The sequence below is a fragment of the Coenobita brevimanus genome, chromosome 23, assembly GCF_032717465.1.
Source record: "Coenobita brevimanus isolate Jiangsu-jjx chromosome 23, ASM3271746v2, whole genome shotgun sequence".
NCBI classification, from domain to species: Eukaryota; Metazoa; Arthropoda; class Malacostraca; order Decapoda; family Coenobitidae; genus Coenobita; species Coenobita brevimanus.
Window position 1 is genome coordinate 57141024 of NC_136976.1, and position 16906 is coordinate 57157929.

Consider the following 16906-nt stretch of genomic DNA (forward strand, 5'->3'; position numbering starts at 1 on the left):
CCCTGTTCACTTTGTTTTAAGTCTAGTCCAATGTACCTGAAAGCCTTCACTGCCTGCTGTCCTATCTTAAACTTTTCCTTGATTCTGTTGATCACAGCATTCTCAAATAATTGTGTTCCTCCCCAGATAAAATCATCCACATGCATAAGTAGGAGACCTGATAGTTTATTGTTATCATACCAGTAAAAATCTGCAGGGTCAGCCTTAACTTGAACACAACCCAGAGTGTGAAGCAACTTTTATACAGTAAGATACCACTCTCTCGAGGCATTATTCAGACCATAAACACATTTCTTTAATTTCCATAAAATCTGGCCTGATGAGTCTACTTCTTTAGGCGGTTTTAAATAAAACTCACGATGGAAATCTTTACTCTGCAAAAAAGCTGCCTTCACATCAATGGAATTACATTGCCACTGATTAGATGCCATAATTGCTAAGAATATCCTTAGAACCTCTTTACTAACTGTGGGAGAATCGGTTCTAATGCACCCAAAATCTTCAAATCCTCTTGCAACTAACCTGGCTTTGGTTACAGGTTTACCATGACAGTCTTGTTTTTCAGTACACACCCACCTTACAGACACACTACTTTGTCTTGTGTTAAGAACTTCTTCATAAACATCAAAATTTTTCCAGTTTTCTAATTCTCTCTCCTTGGCCTCTGCGATTCTTCTCTCATTACAATCATTAGAAGTTATCATACATTCTCTTTCACTCAAAGCCTCCTTTTGGACAATATCAGCATCACATGGTATAGAGGTCCAGTCATCTACTGCCCTAGACCAATGTAGAGAATAAGGATCACCATCATCAGGTTGAAAGTTAAACCAGTACTTCTTATCAATTGACCTTTTTCCTGCATAATTTATGACAGTCCCTGACTTCCACCCTGAAGAACCAGTGAGTTGGTAAGTCACTCTTTCACCAGGTTTGAGTAAGGATATTCGGTTTCTCTCTATCATTCCTTCAATATTGGTATTGAATTCATCTGTACCACTTATTAGATCTAAATTTCTTTCATCACATTCAGCCTCACTTTCATCATTCATATAATCTATGCCTACATTCCCATTAGGTTTGGCATTAGTTACTTTGTTACTCAGTTTATCTGCATCTACATCTTCATTTACTATATTGTCATCCTGAATCATGTAGTCACTTTCAATCACTTTTGAAGCATGAACCCTAAGCAAGGAGTTGCCATGCATAAACGATACTACTTTAATATTTTGGCCTATGACAATCCCAGGGCCCTTCCACTAATTGTCCTCATCTTATAGTATACATATTCACCATTAGAAAATATCTTTCCTGATGATCTTACTTGATGTCTAAGTGCACGTTTTACTTTTTCAGAAGTCTCAGACATCACAAAAGCTCTTCTGGTAGAGTGCAAAGCATTTAAATGTTTTCCAAAAGTGTCACTGATTGTTGTACCTTCTAGAGCTGGTGGATCATCATCTAATACACATGGCAACTTTGGGTTTCTACCAGGACTGAAACCATTACACATCTGTAAACAATTCTTGGCATGGATAGCCCAGAAGAGGGCTGTAGCTAAATCACAATCAGGCTCATCTGCTATGATTTTCCTTACCATATCATCAACTACCGAATGATTCCTTTCACACAGCCCATTACTAAAAGGACTGTAACCTGCAGTATTTACTACTTTAATATTAAGGTTCTCACACATATCTTTGAACTCTTGATTTGCAAATTCTCCACCATTGTCTGTCAAAAATTTCTGGGGACAACCTAAACCAGTCCCAATCCACAACCTTATAACCTCATCAATAATGGTCTTCTTATCTTTACAGTACAGAACACCTGCTTTACTAAACCTTGTGGCAACATCAATAAGGTGCAAAAAATAAATCTGGCCTTTCCTCCACTCCTTCAAATCCATTGCTACACATTCATTAAAATCCCGAGCAAGAGGTAGACTTGCTACTGGCTTAGATGGATTTCTTTTATATTTCTTACAAATATCACATTTCTCAGAAATAATGTCTACTAATTTTAAATACTCCTCATCTTGAATACCAGCATCATTCAAAAGAAGTTTTAACCTCCTAACAGTTGGGTGACCAAAATGGTGGTGCAGTTTCTATACATTCTTTCTTTTGTTCTCTGCTGTGTCAACTTTTTCTGTCATCATTATTTGGTTAACATTTACTTCAGAGGTGGTGTCAATCAAAGGGACACAGTAATGACCACAAGGTGTACAATTCAACATCATATTTTTTCCAAAAATCTCAGCAGAGTTATTACCAAAATCTAACTTGATTTTTGCTTTCATCTTGGATGGCTTTCCCAACAGTAAAGGAATGTCTTTATCAACAACATCTGATAAAATATTGACACTCTTACCAGCAATTGTGCATGGAAATTGAATCTTCTTGAGTGAAGTTACTTTCTCTCCATCACCAAATTTAAATACTGTACTATTGCTAGATTCTTTGACTTTCTTTAAGCTGTTTTCATTTAGTGAGCTTAAATAACAATCTATCCAGTATTTACCACATACAGTAGACGTACAAGCAGAGTCAAGTACTGCACAGTTGAAAGATTCAATTACCAAAGCTCTCATTTTATCATCTTTCATACCATTATCCACTATGAACACAATATCTTCCACATCCTCTCTGCATTCACCCTCAGTCACATTTACATGTCTTGATTGTTTCCTATCTTGAGCAAGTTTCTTTCTGTGAGGACAACTGGAGGCATAGTGCATAACTGAATCACAAATTCTACACCTTGTAGGATTACCATCTCTATCTAGAGGATTACTTCTCCTAGGCCCTACAGCTGCAGCGTTATCTTGCCTCCAATTTGATGACTGAGGTTTATAAAAACTACCAGTACCAGCACTTTGTGACACATTTCCACTTTTCTTAGGTTTCCAAGATATATGAGAATTCCTCACAGCATTTACATCTTCTACCATTTCTACCAGCTCAGGTTTAATACTAATCTTTGTCACCTCTGTGCAGATTTTAGATATAGGTGTCATTTCCTTACCAAAATATTTCTTCAGGCCACATTTCATTTGAAACAACAAATCATCCTTCTTCTCAAAGTCAACAGTTGTCAAGACAATTTTCCTGTCATTAGAATTTAAACCTGCACCATACAAAAGCTGCATTGCAAGAGCAATCTCTGGTATTAAAATTTTCTGTCTCTTAAGATGGCTAATTTTTCTGTCAAATTCTGTTACATATGCAGATATATCTTGGCAAGAGTTCCTGGAAAATCCTTATATATATATATATATATATATATATATATATATATAGACCATCATCCACTCACTTGATGTAGTGCTGCCTACTCCTTCCTTAGCCTTTATCATTCTTTTTCTGTACCTGCCCTCCTCTCTTCCGATTTCTCCCATCTTTCCTGTCACTTCTTATTGCTTTTCTTTCCTTTACAGGTGGCTTTACATTGAGTGACAAGCCTAATGGTTTCCTGTAAGCCAAGAAACCATTTACAACGCTGGGTGGTAACCATATAACTAAACCATACGTGCTCCCTACGTGTCAACAAGTGGGTTGGTGGAGGGTTAATGCCCCTCCCCATAAAACAACTAACTCAAAGTCAAATGGCCACCCCTTACGGGATTATGGCGTCTGGCAGTAGGTAGGTAGGTATATATATATATATATATATATATATATATATATATAAACAGTACAGTATATCTATCTATCTACCTATTGCCAGATGCCTCAATCCCGTTTGGGGTGGCCACAAACAAATCGCCTCCAAGTCGCCTTGTCCCCCGCCATTTCACTGCCCTGCTCCCAACTCACACCCCCCTCTCTCATATACCTCTCCACCCCATCCCTCCATCTCATCCTCAGCCTCCCCTTCCCTCTTCCCCCCTCCACCTCACTCACATACACTCTCTTCGTCAGTCTTTCACCCTCCATCCTCTCCACATGGCCAAACCACCTCAGTGTGTTCCTCATAACGCTTCCTATCACATCCACATCCACACCACAACGCTCCTTTATATCCTCATTCGTCAGCCTGTCTCTCCATGTGACTCCACAGGCTCCTCTTAAATAACTCATTTCCACTGCTCTCACTCTTGACTTGTGTCCTTCCAACATCATCCAAGCTTCACTTCCGTACGTTAGAGTTGGTATCACAATACTGTCATGTAGTCACTTTTTCACTTCCATGCTCACTTCCCTGTTTCTTATCACTGCTTTCAAAGAACCAGCAACCTTTCTTCCCTGCTGTACCCTTTCAAGCACTTCACCCTCCAAACCTCCATCCTTACTCATCACACTACCCAAGTACTTAAACGTACTCACATTTTCCAATTCCTCACCATCCAACCTCGCTGTACATTCACTGACTTCACCTCTCTCAAAGACCATCACTTTACTCTTCCCTACATTCACTTTTAGATTCCGTTTCTTACACACAGTGTATATATATGTATATATACAGTAATCCCTCTAATATCCGAACATCCCCACTAACCGGACATAATCGTCCCAGGATCCAATATTCCCAAAATGGGCCAAAAAACGCAAAAAATTAAAAAAAAATCTGACTTTTTTCCCACCCGTAATTTGAAATTGCTGCCTGGCGCCGAACAGCTGTTACACCATGGTCCCTTCACACTTTCCTTCCTCCCCCTTCCCCTGTCAGGGTTGCCATTTGGTATTTTTCATTACCAAGTGTGGGCCAATTTGTAATGAAAAATTTGTTTGGTAATTAATCAGAATAATGCATTACCAAATGGATTTTTCACATGTATGAGGATACACAGGATGGAGATGGTGGATTGTTTGCTCTCTCCGATTAATCTGCTACCCTACATAGCATGAAAACAATCAACATGGTGTTAATTATAAGGAGAGTGATTACATGCATTTCCACTTGTATATATAATTAGTGAAGAATAAATGCTAGCTTTACGAATATGGTAATGAAAAGTTAAATTTGGTAATGAAAGTTCAGGAGATTGGTAATGTGGCTGGTGCGATCTGGCAACTCTGTTACCCCACCATCATCAACAGTCACAGTCTAACTCTGATCGAGAGCAGATGCTCATAGCAGTGCAAGCCACAGGTAATTGTTTTTTGGGAATAAACAGTGAATAAATTGCAATACCTCGCCACTAGAACACACAGGAATTTACAGTGTTGTGCAGTGTTAAGAAATTAGAATTTAGAGTGCAGAGGATTAACTGTGGACTGCAAACTGGCAGTTCAAACCAGTCCAGGAGCCAGGGACTTGTAAGTACCCAGAATGTTTAATATTGTATAAACTCACCTCTAAAACCTCATTTTATGGTTCTTTTGTGTTTATTTCAGTCTTTTATGTCCCTTATTGGTGTGATTTGGGTCTTAAATAGGTGCAATGCATGTCCAGAAGGAGTTGTATAGGTGTTTCTCTGAGTTAAGGTCCATAAGTACAAGTCCATAAGCTGGGGCCCAATATCCGGACAGGACCACTATCCGGACCTGCCTATGGCTCTATTACGTCGGATATTGGAGGGATTACTTATATATATATATATATATATATATATATATATATATATATTCAAACTAACCACAGGAGAAATGAAAGAAGCGACAGTGAGTACTTGCGTATATTACATCTTCAGACAGAGTGAGACAGAAACGTAAAGGGTAGAGGTCTTTTATGCACACCCGCAGCAGGCAGTGGCACACAGAATAATGGATGACCTGAATTTTTACCTGCGGCTTAACTTATGGTCACCTGCAGCAGGGAGTGGAACACAACAAAGGATAACCTAAATCTAAAAATGCACATGACAAAGGAGGGAGTAGAAGGGGAGGAAAGGGGAGTGGGAGGGAGGGGGAAGGGGGAGGGGAGGAGGGGAAGGGGGAGGGGAGAGGGGGGAGGGAGGAGGGGATAAATACTGCTGCATAACTTAAGACCTAGAGGATTAATGCTTGGTGTGTCCCACACAGGTGTGACTACACCACCAGGAGATGACAGGGAACAATCACTTGTTAGTCTGGGGGATACTGCTTTAAAATAAATTCAGTTAACAATTTATCACACTTAAAATTACCATAGCTCATGTTTACATTCTTTTCATATGTGCCAGAAATTAGACAAGATTCTATTACATTTCTTTCATCTAAGCTTTTTGATCTTGCTAGAATCTTGGAGCCTGTCCAGTCAATATGGTGATCACTGGATGCTCTGTGCTGAAATAAACCACTACTCTGTTGGGCTGTCCTTACACTGTATTTATGTTGTGAGATTCTAGTTTCCAAATCTTTTCCAGTTTGTCCTATGTAAAATTTGTTACAGCTTTTACAAGGGATTTTGTAAACAATGTCTGAATTATCCCCCAGACTAACAAGTGATTGTTCCCTGTCATCTCCTGGTGGTGTAGTCAAACCTGTGTGAGACACACCAAGCATTAATCCTCTAGGTCTTAAGTTAAGCAGCAGTATTTATCCTCTCCTCCCTCCCCCCTCTCCCCCTCCCCCTTCCTCTCCTCCCCTCCCCCTTCCCCTTCCCCTTCCCTCTCACTCCCCTTTCCTCCCCTCCTACTCCCTCCTCCTTTGTCACGTGCATTTTTAGATTCAGGTCATCCTTTGTTGTGTTCCACTCCCTGCTGCAGGTGACCATAAGTTAAGCCGCAGGTAAAAATTCAGGTCATCCATTGTTCTGTGTGCCACTACCTGCTGCGGGTGTGCATAAAAGACCTCTACCCTTTATGTTTCTGTCTCACTCTGTCTGAAGATGTAAAATACGAAAGTACTCACAGTCGTTCCTTTCATTTCTCCTGTGGTTAGTTTGCATACGTATCTTACGGTGAAGTGAAGTCTCTGCATATATATATATATATATATATATATATATATATGGAGTGATGAGAGAAGTAAAAATACGAGTAATGGCGAGAGGGATGGCACTGGTAATGAATGGTGATGGATGGAATATCTCAAATTGGGCTCTCTGTATGTTGCTACTCCTGACCCTGCCCTAGGGTGGGCAAGGAGGTCCAGATGATGATGATGATACCCCTACTGTAAACTATATACACTTAATCAGACATATACAGCATTATATTGCTGAACCGTAATACTAAATTTTACTAACACTGACACATAGGTTGAACTGCTTGATGAGGCTTGAAGATGAGTTCCGAGGCTGGGAGCAGTGGTTAGTTACCATCTGCCCCCTGACTGCTCCCTGCCACCACTGTTGAATCCCCCACACCACCAATTCCTGATGCCTCAACATCAAAGCCCTCAAAATCCCGTGGGTATTCACCAAGCTCACTAGTGTCGTCAATGTCCTCGTCCACTGTACCGTTGTGTTCCCTAAGCTATATGTTCTCCAATGCCTGGACTTGTTGAATAAGGGAGGACAGGAATGATGTTATCAAAGTCTGATGATGCGCATTAATTCTGGTGTTGAAAAGGTCCTGGTAATTAGCCAGAAGTTTATCTACCATCAGGAGGAAGGTGCCCCTGATCTCTGGCCTCCCATCGCATTCCTCAATTTGCTCTTTCAACCGAGCAGTGGTTATCAGCAAGTCTGTGATCTGGTGAGATGTTGGCTCACCTGGTGTGACAGGTAATGGTTCCTCTTGAACTTCGTCATCGTTGACTTGTTCTCCTGCCTCCAACATCTTCTCACTGGTCACTCATTATGTAATTTTTTTTTCTTTTTTTTTGATAGATAATGAATGGAGGAAGGAAAAACAAAGGGGAAAAAAATAAGTCCATGTGCCTAAAGGCATCCTCCATTCACAAAATACCCATAACAACTGGACTTGAACTGAACTGGATCAAATGTTTGTGGGAAACACCCCCAGGAAGCAAATTCCAGAGAGTAGTAGTTCTGGGGATAAATGAATTTTGATAAGCAGAGGTTCTGCATTGCGGGGGAGAGAGTGTGAATTCATGGGGGCTCCCAGCTGCCCAAGTATTTTGTGAGAAAATGTGAAGGGGGAGGAACAATTGAAGCCAGTTCGTCTGAACACTTACGGTAAAAATATCTATAAAATAATGCTAAAGAAGCAACATCTCTACGTACTGATAATGGAGGAAGGTCTTGCGTGATGGCGGGATTATTGATTAATCTAATGGCTTTATTTTGAATTTTGTCCAACTGCCTAAGTGCAACCACTCCACATCCAATCCACAGTGGTGAACAGTATTCAATCTGGGAACGCACATGACTTTTGTATATTGTGACCAACTGCTCATCAGTGAAGAATTCACGAACTCTGTACATAAGTCCCAATTTTTTGGAAGCATTTTTAGCAAGGGATTTAACATTAGCTGTCCAGCTTAGGCTGAAGTTTAGAGTAACACCTAGGATATCAACTGTAGTGGATATGGGAATATTGATATCATTTAAAATTATGTGAGAGTCTGAGGGATTCTTTCTGTTGGAGAAATTAATGTATTTAGTTTTCTGAACATTAAATGAGACCATATTTGTTTGTCCCCACTGATTAATTTTAGAAAGGTCCTGGTTCAGAGAAACAGCTGTGTTTATTTGGGAATTTATTCGTTCGTTCGTTTTTAAAGGCTCCAACATGCTTGCATGTGTCGGCCTTGGTCACCTAATGGTGGCTCTCCACGCTGCACGATCCATTGCAGCCTCCCTGTTCAGTCCCCTAACCCTGAGGTCACACTTAATGACCTCGTCCCATGTCTTTCTTGGTCTACCCCTCATAACCCCACCCCCAATATTAACATTTCTCACCTTCCTCACCCAATTATCATCCCCCATCCTCTCCACATGTCCAAACCATCTCAATCTACCTCTCCTCATCACAACACCAATACACTCCAGTACCATCCTACCTCTCAACTCTTCCACTGTAAACCCAGCCCCTCCAAGCATTGGACGCAGGGACGCACTGCACATCCACCTAATCACTGTCATTTCTGTACGTCTGAGCCGGCGAATACCTTCCTCCTTCACTGCCCAGGTCTCACTACGATACAGCATTACACTAACACATGCTGCATACAAAGACCCCTTAGGACGTAGGGAGAGTCCTCTCAATGTCAGGAGAGGCAAGAGCTCCCTGAACTTCTCCATGTGGTACACAACACATGAACTAGAGACTCAAGACAGAAAGTCTTGTGAGCGTGAGATCCCAATACAAAGTGTCATGGGATATGTCACAAACGAGGCAGCGGTGGCCGTGAACAAGTGATTGAGGAGATGAGTAGGCGTGTGATCACTCACCGCCAGGGCTCGCGAAACTCTCAGTAAAATTGTGAGACTCCTTGTCCAGGAACATTCTTTTGCGTCGTGAAACTACTATTCGCAAAAGTGCAATTCGTGAAACTAGTGAGTGCACTGTATATGACTGTCACTCTTCCCTGTTTCTGGGTTCTACCAGTTCAACTGCTTAACAAGAAATGGGGTTATGTTGATGATGATGGAGGTCTCAACAATGATGACTGAAGATGGAGAAGACAACAAAAATGTTGATGATGATGATGGTAATAATGATGATGCTGGTTAAGATTCAGTAGAGATACTCCCTCAGCCAAAGAATAAAAACCTATCTTCATTATCTCTTTGGTAACATAATTTACACTTGGAAGTAATGTTCTGGCTTCTTTATTTTTTGGCTGATAAAAATCTATCTATATCTATAGCCCGACGCCCTAATCCCGCAAAGGGTGGCCGCAGACAAAACGCCTCCAAGTCACTCTGTCACCCGCCATTTGACTACCCTCCCCCCAACTCACCCCCCCTTCCCTCATATACCTCTCAACTCCATCCCTCCACCTCATCCTCGGTCTACCCCTCCCTCTCCCTCCCTCCACCTCACCTACATACACCCTCTTAGTCAGTCTTTCATTCTCCATTCTCTCCACATGTCCAAACCACCTCAGTGTATTTCTCCTAATCTTTTCACATCTACCCCACAACGTTCCTTCACTTCTTCATTCGTCAACCTGTCCCTCCACATCACTCCACATGCTCCTCTCAAGTAACTCATTTCCACTGCTCTCACTCTTGACTTGTTCCCCTCTTGCAAGGTCCACGCCTCGCTTCCATACGTCAGGGTAGGGATCACATTACCATCATGCAGTGACTTCTTAACTTCCATACTCACCTCCCTATTTCTCATCACTGCTTTCAGTGTACCAACAACCTTTCTTCCCTGCTGTACCCTTTCACGTACTTCATCCCCCAAAGTTCCATCCTTACTCATCACACTACCCAAGTACTTGAATGCACTCACATTCTCCATATCCTCACCATCCAACCTCACTGCACACTCTGTGACTTCATTCCTCTCAAACACCATAACTTTACTTTTGTTTACATTAACTTTCAGATTCCTCCTCCTACACACTGTCCCAAATTCATTCACCAAACCTTGCAACTCCCATTCATCTTCACTCAACAATACTGTATCATCAGCAAACAGCAACACCGGAAGCTTCCAAATCTCACCCTCATTCATTAGGGCCACCCCCACATCCACTGCCCTACCTTGCACCTCCTTTACAACCCTATCCATATATATATTAAACAGCCATGGAGACATCACACACCCCTGTTTTAGTCCCACATTGAGATCAAAGAACTCACTCAGCTCACCATCCACTCGCACCGTAGCCCTAGCTCCCTCGTATATACTCTTCACAGCACTCAACAATTTCCCCTCCACTCCATATATTCTTAATACCTTCCACATACCTTGCCTATCTATTCTGTCATAAGCTTTCTCCAAGTCCATGAAGGCAGCATACACTTTCCTTCCCTTCTCTAGATACTTCTCCACTAAACATCTTAGAACAAATATCTGATCTACACACCCTTTTCCCTTCCTAAATCCCCCTTGTTCTTCTCCAACTAGCTCCTCTGTCATATGCCTAACCCTATCAATGAGTATTCTACCATATATTTTACCAGTCACATTAAGAAGGCAAATACCCCTATGATGAAAATACTTAAAGCAATTTTGGTAATGTGCACAATGTATTTGCAATACAGTAATCATTAAACTTACAAACTAATAAAGTTACCCACCATTGAACATGGAGTTTGCAATGGCTCCACAAGGTGCATAAATTTTTCCTTCAACATTCTTGTCAAAGGGCTTACAGTCAGGAGGGACAGACGTCACCTTCTGGCCTAAGAGCTGCTTATCATATCGAGACTTCACATAGCGCCGATGATTTTGGTAAAAGTTGTCCAATCCATAATACAGATATACCTGTAAGGTTTAGATGAATACAGAATTAGTTAAGTAAGCTCATGCAGAGTATTGTACCTTTCTTTCAATATTTTCTAGTGTTTTGGTTCATTTATGTATGTGTTATGCCTACAATGAGTAACCATTAATGAATTTTATTATATTATTAATTTATTCATTTTTTTTTTTCATTCTTGGTTTTTCACTTATCAGATCTTTGTCCTATGCCTGCATGAACATATCAGATCTTTGTCCTATGCCTGCATGAAAGCCATAAAGTAAACAGGCTTGTGTGGCTGTGCTATGTTAAAAAGTGTAAACAAAAAATGTACATGAAGAGCAGTTGCAAGTGTAAAAAAAAAAAAAAAAAAAAAAAAATATGATCACAAATATTATTTAAGTGGTTCATCTGATTTATTATTTGGCAGGGAGTACAGTAGGCTGTGGCACTGTCTCCTTCTGTACTTGCTGAATAACCATGACAATATTGAAACTAAGCATAGGCAAGCCCGAGGAAACCAAAGCATCCAAAAGGCTCAGAGTGGAATCTTGGAATGTGGGTAGTCTAAGGGGTGGGAGAGAGTGGTGGAGACTCTGAGGAGGAGGGGAGTTGACGTCTGCTGCTTAGAGGAAGTTAGGTTCAGGGTAGGGTCAGTTAGATTCAATGCTGGGGTGAACTGCAGGTATATGCTACTTTGGAGGGGAAGTGTAGACAGATATGGTGGTGTGGGAGTGTTGGTCATGGAGAAATGGGAAGAATGTGTCATGAATGTAATGAAAGAAAATGAAAGGATTATAGCAGTGAAAATATTGTATGGTAAACTCAAATTACATTTATATTGGTGTATACTCTACAGGTTAGCTTGGACAATGAAGAAAAAGGCAGATTCTGGGATGACTTGATATGTGTGGCTGGAAGGTGGGCAAGTTAATGAAAAACGTTAGCTTCATTGACCAATAATCCGTTAGTCAGCTAATTAGCTTCATTAAAGTTAATCAGTTAACTTATTAATTCTGCCAAAAATTATTGGAAGTTAACTGTTAATCTGTTAATCCACTAGTTTTACATATGAAACTCGATTTTCTTTAATAAAAGACACTTTTGTTGCTAGAAAATTTTTATTAATACCCCAAATTATTCAGAAAATATAGTTAAAGTTCCACTTCTTCAGTGGCACTTCTAGCAAATGATTCGCCAGTTGTTTAGGATGCTTGACTAGCCTCATGGAAGTAGGTGGAGTGGATTCATCAATGGACTGACTTAGGCTTGAGAAATTCCTCTTCCTGCCACGATTAGATGCTGCCTTGCAAGCCTTCTCCACCTCTGTGTAGTTGGCAGGATGTTTATTCCTGAAGTGGCTCTTAATGTTGTTGTTGCTGCACTTGTGGGCCCTGACTTCATGCTGCTTAGGCAGGCAGACCTTACAATGGAACATATAACTGTTGCCCTCTGTTTTCATGTACAATAAAAACTTTTCAAGATGCGGCCAGGGGTTCTCACACAGCTCAGAGTTATCACCATCTTCAGCCACAACAGTTTCCTCATTTTCCTGCCTATCCATTCTGTCCTGGCCGACTACAGACAACTGAGATGTACTAGACTGAGACGCCACCACTGTGAAACTGAATCTATGAGTATGATCCCTACATAGTCCAAACTCCAAAATTCTGTTGGCTTAGAGTCGGTACTACCAACACCTTTCTTAAACCCTGCAGTATCAATAACATGTTCGAGTATCGAGTATAAATGAGTACAGTGTCAGTACATGCATGGTATGCATGGAATTTTTGGATAGTGAGTGATATGACAGTAGTAGAAATATTCATTATGGGAATTTACTTGATTTCTCACCATTTTATCAGCTGCTATTATTTTTTTCTCTCCAGCAACATGGTTGAAGTATGCCGTTATGAAACCTGTGTGAAGTTGTGAACCATCTGTTATATCATATAACAGATGGTTCACAACTTCAGATTTACATTCATTTACCTTACATGAACTTAGATCTGATACACACACACAAGATTTGTATTAATTTTTGATCATCGTATTATTCACCACTAACTATGAAACTATCAATTTCACAATTTAAATGTCGATTCGAGGCATTTCTGACCTAAAGTGACCTGTTTTAGGACATAATCAACGGATTAACGGATCAAGGAAAATGTTAACGGAGGTTACCGCTAATCCGTTAAGTTTAATAACAAATTAACTATTTAACTCGTTAACAAAAACATTAGCTTCGTTAATAACGGATTAATGATTGACTTGTTAATGCCCACCACTTGTGGTTAGTGGTATGAGGGATGATGAGATTGTAGTTTTGTGGGGACTGAAATGGTCATGTGGGGGACAATGAAGAAAACGGCAGACTCTGGGATGACTTGATATGTGTGGTTGATGGTATGAGGGATGATGAGACTGTAGTTTTGTGGGGATTGAAATGATCATGTGGGTGAATCGATATGAAGGGGTGCACAGGTGATGTGCATATACTATGGGGAATATGGAGGGGAAAAGAATACTCAAACTGAGTAAGGCAATGAACATGATTCTGTGCAACACACTTTTTATGAAAACAGAGAGTAGGATGATTACATATGAGTCTGGGGTAACAGTAGCCAGATTAACTACTTCCTCTTCAGGAAGGCTGATGGGAGGCTAGTGAAGCGTGTTAAGTTTTAGGGGGCGACAAATGCATGTGGGAACACAAAATACTGATATATGACATAGAACTAAAGGAGCGGGTAGTAAAGAAAAGGACCTCTGCACCCACACAGAAAATATGGAAGTTGAGAAACCAAAGTAAGGGATGTCTTCTATAGCGAGATGAGTATGAGTAGGGTAGTGACTGAACAGGGAGCTGCAGACAAAGTGTTAATGAGCAGTTCAGAGCTCTCAAGAGCCATCTCATTCAGTGTGTGGTTGAACAAGGGGCTCCAAGACATACAATAACATAGTGGCGGGATGAGGGTGTAGAAACCGCAATTGAAGAGAAGAGAAGACTTTTCTGGGAATGAAAAATGGGTGATAGAGATAAATATTTGGCTGCCTAGTGTAGGGCCAGAAAGGAGGTGTACAGGACAAAATCTGAGTCTCAGAGACTTTTACTGGATAGCCTAAATAGTGTCAAAAGGAAAAATTTGGTATTTAGCTGGCACATCTGATAACGGGAGAGAAAACAGGGATATCACAGGTGGGCATTGTGTGAAAAATTATGAAGGATGGGTACTGGTGGACAGTGAGGATACAAAAGATGTTCGGAAAGAGCATATCATCAAGTTGTTGAATGAGGTGTTTGACTGGAATTGGGAAGCTTTAGAGTCAGCAGATCTAGTGTTTAACCTTTGGTCTTTGATTGATGCTGCTACTGTGAGCAGGGTAATAAGCAAGATGGAGTTGGGGAAGGTGGTAGGTGTGTGTGGGTTGACTGATGAAATGTTGAAGACTTCAGGAGATATATGAGTGGGTTTAGTTACTGATTTGATAAATTCGATTACATATGTGTGTGCTGTCCCAGATGACTGGCTGAAGAGTGTGAGTGTAAATGTGTATAATGGGATGGGTAAACTTCTGGACCAGATACTGAAGGTAATGGACAGTGCTGGAAGGTATGATACAGGAAGGAGTAAATATTGCTGATATGCAGTTTGGGTTTATGCTGGGCAAAAGGACTACTGATGCCATATTCACTGTCCAACATCTTCAGGAAAAATATATACGAGAGAAGAGGAAGCCGTATTATGTACTGCTAATTTAAAGAAGGCCTTTGACAGAGTCTTACTGGACGTGTTGAAGTGGACAATGAGAAAGCCTAGGACCATGAAGTGGCTGGTAAGAGTGGTTATGGGTATGTTTGTAGATGTCTACAATCAGGTGAGAGTGAATGGAGATTTGAGTGATGAGTTTTCTGTGAATGTTGGTGCACATCAGGGGTCTCTTGAGTCCTTTCTTGTTTGTCGTGATGCCTGAAGCTCTCTCATGTGACTTCAGAAATGGACTTCCATGGGAGCTGCTGTATGCTGATGACTTGGTGTTGGTTGATGAAAATGAGAAAGAGACAGAGAAAAGATTTAGGATATGGAGAGACAGATTGGGGCACAAGGGTTTGAGAATAAATGCAGATAAAACAAAAGTGATGAACTCTAAAAGCAGCGGGGGTGTGACCAAGTGCAGTGGGTGTGGGGAGTAACTCCAGCTTGTGCACTGTTTGCGATAAGTGGATGCATAAGAGATGTTCGTTATTGCTGATCAACCCATCTGTCTGTCAGAGCAGACCCATCAACGACAGATAAGCAACTGGTCCAGCAGGGCTGTCCCGTGTATTGAATCACTGTTGCACTGCGGCTGGATGGATGCTGCATTTGAATCTCTTCACCAAGTCAACAGGGACAATACAGTAGGCTCCACTTCACCCCATGATCTACTTATATGATCACCACTCAGCACTGTAAATGGTTTCCTGGGTTACAGGAAACCATTAGACTTGTCAGTGTTCCCTAAAGTGGAAATAAGCGTAATAAAAAGTGACATGATGGAAAGGGAGAAGGAAGAAGTGAGGACGGCAAACACAGAAACAAAATGATAAAGGCAGTGGAAGAAGTAGGCAGCACTACATCAAGTGAGCGGATGATGGGCACCCCCACCTACCACCTCTATTCAGAGGTAAAATGAACATAAGATTGTGGCACTGGAGAAGCTTAAAAACAAGCATTAACTTCAAGTGACAGCCACTATCACTACCAAAAAGACTTACACTCTCTCCTTCTCACTAAAATGTGACCCTTATGATACAATGCATGTGGCATAAGGGTTTATTTTTGTTGCCCCAACTTGGCTAACAGTAACAACTTGGTTCATCTTCCTTCTCGGTTGATCTCTGTTCTCTCCCTCTCTCTCCTCTCTTCCTTTTATCAATTCTCTTCCTTTCTCCTCCTTTCCTTTCTTCCCTATCTTACTTCTGTCACTCTATCCTATCTAGTTTCTCTCTTACTCTCCACTTCTTTCCTTCTTCTCCTGTCACGTGTAAAGGAAAGACTGAAAGAAATTGCCAACAAATGTGGGTCCCTAACTGGCTTATCAGTTTACCTAATCTGTTTGCAGAGCCAGAAAGACATACACTCACTCACTCTTCTCCCAATTACCCTTATGCTATAGAAATTTAAAGGTTACAGTATTTCTTCTGCCTTCTCAGTGCTACCCTACTCTCTCAGTCTTCACTTTCCACCAGTTTATTCTTCATTTCTCCTCCTCCCTCTCCCTCTCCCCCCCCCCTTCTCTCTCTCTCTTCATACACAAATGTTTTATTTTTGTTGGTGTACTACTAAATTCTTTAAAGTGAGGAAATACTTCATCACAGACATCAGAGAAATCAGGTAAAGATTACTCAACCATTAAAGATCTCCAGAGCTTTCAGCGGAGATCAGACCATGTAACTATTGTCAAAATTCACCTAACTCAGACTGTGGTTACGTATTACTTTTTTTTCTGTTGCTGAACTTTGAAACTGAGACGATAAATATCGTAGAGGAAACACAAGAGGTGACAGGACAATCTTACTATCTACTTATCTTGGGAAACAGCGCAGTCCTGTTAGGAATTTTAGAGTTCAACTAAGAACTGGACTTGAGGAGCATTATAGTTTCTTTGGTGATTACTTGCACTTCTCATATTCATAATCTGTATGCTGTAAAACAAGTTCT

The 16906-nt window shown here is 40.9% G+C and overlaps 1 protein-coding gene across 1 annotated transcript in view; it reads right to left on the reverse strand.

Annotated features, from left to right (window-relative positions):
- The window catches only part of Cdc50 (cell cycle control protein 50A), a 114122-nt gene that overhangs the window by 19845 nt on the left and 77371 nt on the right, over window positions 1-16906 (reverse strand). Inside the window, exon 4 of the mRNA XM_080267145.1 lies at window positions 11035-11221. Coding sequence (XP_080123271.1) covers window positions 11035-11221 — 187 coding nt within the window. The remainder of the gene's footprint in view (window positions 1-11034; window positions 11222-16906) is intronic.